The following is a 3,888-nucleotide window of genomic DNA, read 5'->3' on the forward strand; positions in this document are numbered from 1 at the left end:
AGTTATGTAACCATAAAAAATCGTCGATTTTGTCGAACAAAATTTTTCGTTTACCGTTCATCAGATGGTAGACATACTATCCATTTTTCACTCAATCTACCACAAAAGAAACAGTTCTAGAATTGTAAAACAATATATTTTGAATAACGTTTACAATTTGTGAAATTATTGGATTATGGTAGTCAACGGTATATCAACCCTATGCCATTCTATTTTTTTTCTATTCATAATAATGAAACAAGACAATTCGTGTATCTACGAACAAATGTTGTATTTATTTGTTCAAAGATTAATATTGCATTGATTAAGTTAAACAATATTAAATCAATCATAGTCGATCTCGTCCTAATCAGCGGTAAGGATTCCGACCACCACCTTTAGCTCGATTGTATTTTGTCTGTGGGCTACTCCAGAAACTTCATTTCCGCTGGAAGTTGCGAAACAGGTTCAAGTTGAACTCAGCGCCTAGATTCAGCATTGGGGATGATATTCAGGTTCCACGATCCTTTGGCGCTGTTGAAACATCTTTCAGAAACTCTTAAAAAGAAAAAGAACATTGTCAATTCTGACTTCGATGAAAAATAATAATAACACTTACCTGCAGATATGTTGCACCACCACTCTGAAGTCCTAAGAAGTATGCATTCCTTATTTCACTTCTGAAAACACAGAAACCAAATTAAGTACGTTGTTTTTGAGCAATTTAACATGAAATATCTTACCAAACAAGTTTCGACACTCGATTCGCAGAAATGAACACAAATATGGCAGTTTGACTGATGAAAAATTTTCTACGATTTCATAAAACGCACACAAGTGCAATATAACTACTCCGCGTACGGTATGTTTACTATCAAACCATAAGACTTCAATGTATGTGTGACAACTTTTCATAATACTAAACAGTATGCAATCATATTTGAATGTTTTGCCAAATTGTAACCATTTCCGATACAACCCACGTAAGTTTAGAAATAGTTGATTTATTCATAGTTTCCAAATATGGACTATATGGAACTGATTGATAGCAATTAGCTATACGGTAACCGTTAGCGATACAGTAGATGTAGTGTGAGATACAGTACAAAACCGAAATATATTTAGAGTAACACAATTAAGCCACAATATTGGAAGCAGTTAACGTATGATTTATGATTTAAATGTTGTCTGGAAAATTTGCCAAAGCGTTTTTTGCTATGCGGGAAATTTCATCGGAATCACTTCATACTTTGGGAGGATGCTATTTACTGTAATTAAAATCGTTTAAGCATAGGGGAGCTAAAATTTCGAAATTTGCATCACTCTAATGTACATGTAAACTTCAATACGCCAAAAACTTATAACACAATAAAAATGTGCTTTTCTATGGAAAATAAGACATGCCTCGATATTTACCTATTTTTCAATAGTTTAGTCATGAAAATCAGTAGTTTTCTTTAATGGTATAAATTCGTAGAAAGATTTCCAATCGATTGGTACAAGAATCTTGAAAATCTATCCGGGCGTTAGTAAGTTATTATTATTTATCCGGTAGAAATCAAGACCAACATTTATTTATAATTATTGTTTTCTCGGGCTCCGTGCGTCGCAGTTAATATGTGAATAGTGCGCTGTGTTCATAAAAATCGTAAGAATGCAGCGCTACACTAAAAAACTGATTTTAAAATCGCGCGAGTTGAGGCGCGTCGCGAGTCTCACTGGCGCGATCCGGTTTGGTGGCGGTGCGACAATAACAGTCAAAATCTAACCACTTTTCGTGACGCGAGCGATTTTTCGTTTTTCGAAATATACCCAGTATGTTGCCGTAAAGCCCCAAGCACAATGTGAGAGGCAGCGCGGTACAACGGCAAAACGGCAAGCCCATCTTGAGCTACACTCTACTTGTCAAGTCAATGCTGAAAAGGATTTAGTCAACATGGGATTTAAAAGTAAAGTGTAGATCAAGATGGGCATGCCGTTTTGCCGTTGTACCGCGTTGCCGTTCACATTGTGCTTGGGGCCTAAGACGTTATCCAACGTCAAAAAAATTGTTTCACTACCCTAGATTAGGCCCTGTACTAGTATGCAACATGATTCTCTTTTGACAGTCCAACGTCGCATCTCGAACGTGTGACATAATCATTCAGTATCAAAACATGCTGCAGCCGTCGTCGTTGTTTCCTCAAATAATCTGAATTAATTTCAGATTTTCGTGAAATTGTCCACTCATTACGATAATTCTGGAAATCTGCAGCAGAAAACATGCTGGACAAAGCGATGTTGATATTCGTACGCCAGAGCGTTCCTCGCCCGGCTCTTCTGTGGGCGCGCAGTTTCAGTGCCAAATTCTCGGAGAACGTTTCGGACCGGAAGGAACCGCAATCGAACGAAAAGCTGATCAAAGTGGCCATCATCGGTGTTCCGAATGCTGGCAAAAGCACACTGATCAACCATCTGATTGACCACCGGGTAAGTTCCTGGATTCTGGGGAATAGAATTCATGGTAACGGTTAGGGGAATGTTATAGAATAGATTTCAGGATCATATAAGTAATCTCCGAATACACGTCTGATCCCACAGGTCTGTCCCACATCGATGAAAGTGCACACGACGCGAAGCACGGCGAAGGCCATTCAAAGCCGCGCCAATTCCCAGATGATTCTGTTCGACACGCCCGGATTGGTGGGAGAACGCGATGCCAAGAAGCACCATATCGATGCAAATTTCCTCTCATCTTGCCGGCATGCCGTGCAGCATTCGGACCTGATCGGAGTCGTGCACGATGTGTCCAACTCGTGGAACCGAAACGCCCTGAATCCCGTGATGGTGGATGTCCTGAAGAGCTACAGCCACATCCCCAGCTTCTTGATTCTGAATAAAATCGACACTCTCAAATCGAAGCGAATCCTGCTGGACATCGTGAAGAGCATCACGAACAACGAGCTGGAGAGCATCAAGAACTATCGCATCAAGAAGCGAAAGAGTTCACAGGAGAAAGCCCCCGCGGAAGTAAAACCCAAAAAACCTGTTGAGGCGGAAGGATGGCCACACTTTTCCGAAATTTTCATGGTTTCCGCTTTCACCGGGGATGGCCTGAAGGAAGTGATGAGTTTCATTTACTCCCACGCCAAGAGCGGCCAATGGGAACACTTGGCCACGGAAACCACTGATCAAACTCCGGAACAACTAATCGTTCAAAGCGTACGAGCCCGTCTCCTGGATTATCTCCCCCAGGAAATCCCATACGCGTTGAAAACCGAGCTGGAGTTCTTCGAGAACATCAACGGGAAGATGTTTGCCAGCGCGGTTGTTACTTGCCCCAGTGAACGAATCGAACGGTTGGTGTGCGGCGAAGGGAACGGAAAGCTACGGCAGATTACCGAGCGCGTCACGTCGGACTTGATTGAAACGTTTGCCGTTCCGATTGCGCTGACGATCGTCACCAGGGTGAAGAGTAAGGAAAAATGATTTACCAGTAAGAGGATGTATTGCTGTGTGCGTTTGAAATGCAAATATCAAATGCGGGAACACCAAATGCGGTAAGATTTTCAACAAGGAAGGCGAAGTCAAAATTTGATTTTCTTTGCTAGGTTGGCGGTGATATGCATCATGGTTGCTAAGTATCCTTTGGTTATTTTGTGTTACCGCATTTGAAGCTCAGTTAGACTGGATTTGCACGTCAAACGCAAACAGCAATAATAAAATTCGCTTGTGTAAAAGGTATTGAAGACTTGGCAATTCTTTTGAAAAGTATCCGAAATTTCTGGATTAAGTTTTTAACTTATCTTTAGACTTTAAACGTTTAAACTTAGGTTGATTCTTACCTTAGTGGTTACGCCCACGGTTTCAAAGCAAAGCAATGCTGAAGGTATCTGGGTTTGATACCCAGTCTGTCCGCAATGGAAATGT

General features: G+C 41.0%; 1 protein-coding gene across 1 annotated transcript; it reads left to right on the forward strand.

The window, feature by feature from the left end:
• The first annotated feature begins 2,118 nt into the window (after positions 1-2,118).
• LOC5566686 (GTPase Era, mitochondrial) lies at positions 2,119-3,525 on the forward strand. Its single transcript, XM_001651043.2, has 2 exons — positions 2,119-2,448; positions 2,560-3,525. Exons 1-2 carry the CDS (start codon positions 2,242-2,244, stop codon positions 3,445-3,447), a joined length of 1,095 nt encoding a protein of 364 aa, XP_001651093.2. The 5' UTR covers positions 2,119-2,241; the 3' UTR covers positions 3,448-3,525.
• Positions 3,526-3,888: the final 363 nt, after the last annotated feature.

The sequence above is a fragment of the Aedes aegypti genome, chromosome 3, assembly GCF_002204515.2.
Source record: "Aedes aegypti strain LVP_AGWG chromosome 3, AaegL5.0 Primary Assembly, whole genome shotgun sequence".
Classification (NCBI taxonomy): domain Eukaryota; kingdom Metazoa; phylum Arthropoda; class Insecta; order Diptera; family Culicidae; genus Aedes; species Aedes aegypti.

Excerpts from the sequence above, each read along its gene's own strand:
- LOC5566686 (XM_001651043.2), top strand. The coding sequence starts at position 2,242 with ATGCTGGACAAAGCGATGTTGATATTCGTACGCCAGAGCGTTCCTCGC. Across the intron at positions 2,449-2,559 it reads ACCATCTGATTGACCACCGG|GTCTGTCCCACATCGATGAA; the intron begins GTAAGTTCCTGG and ends CTGATCCCACAG.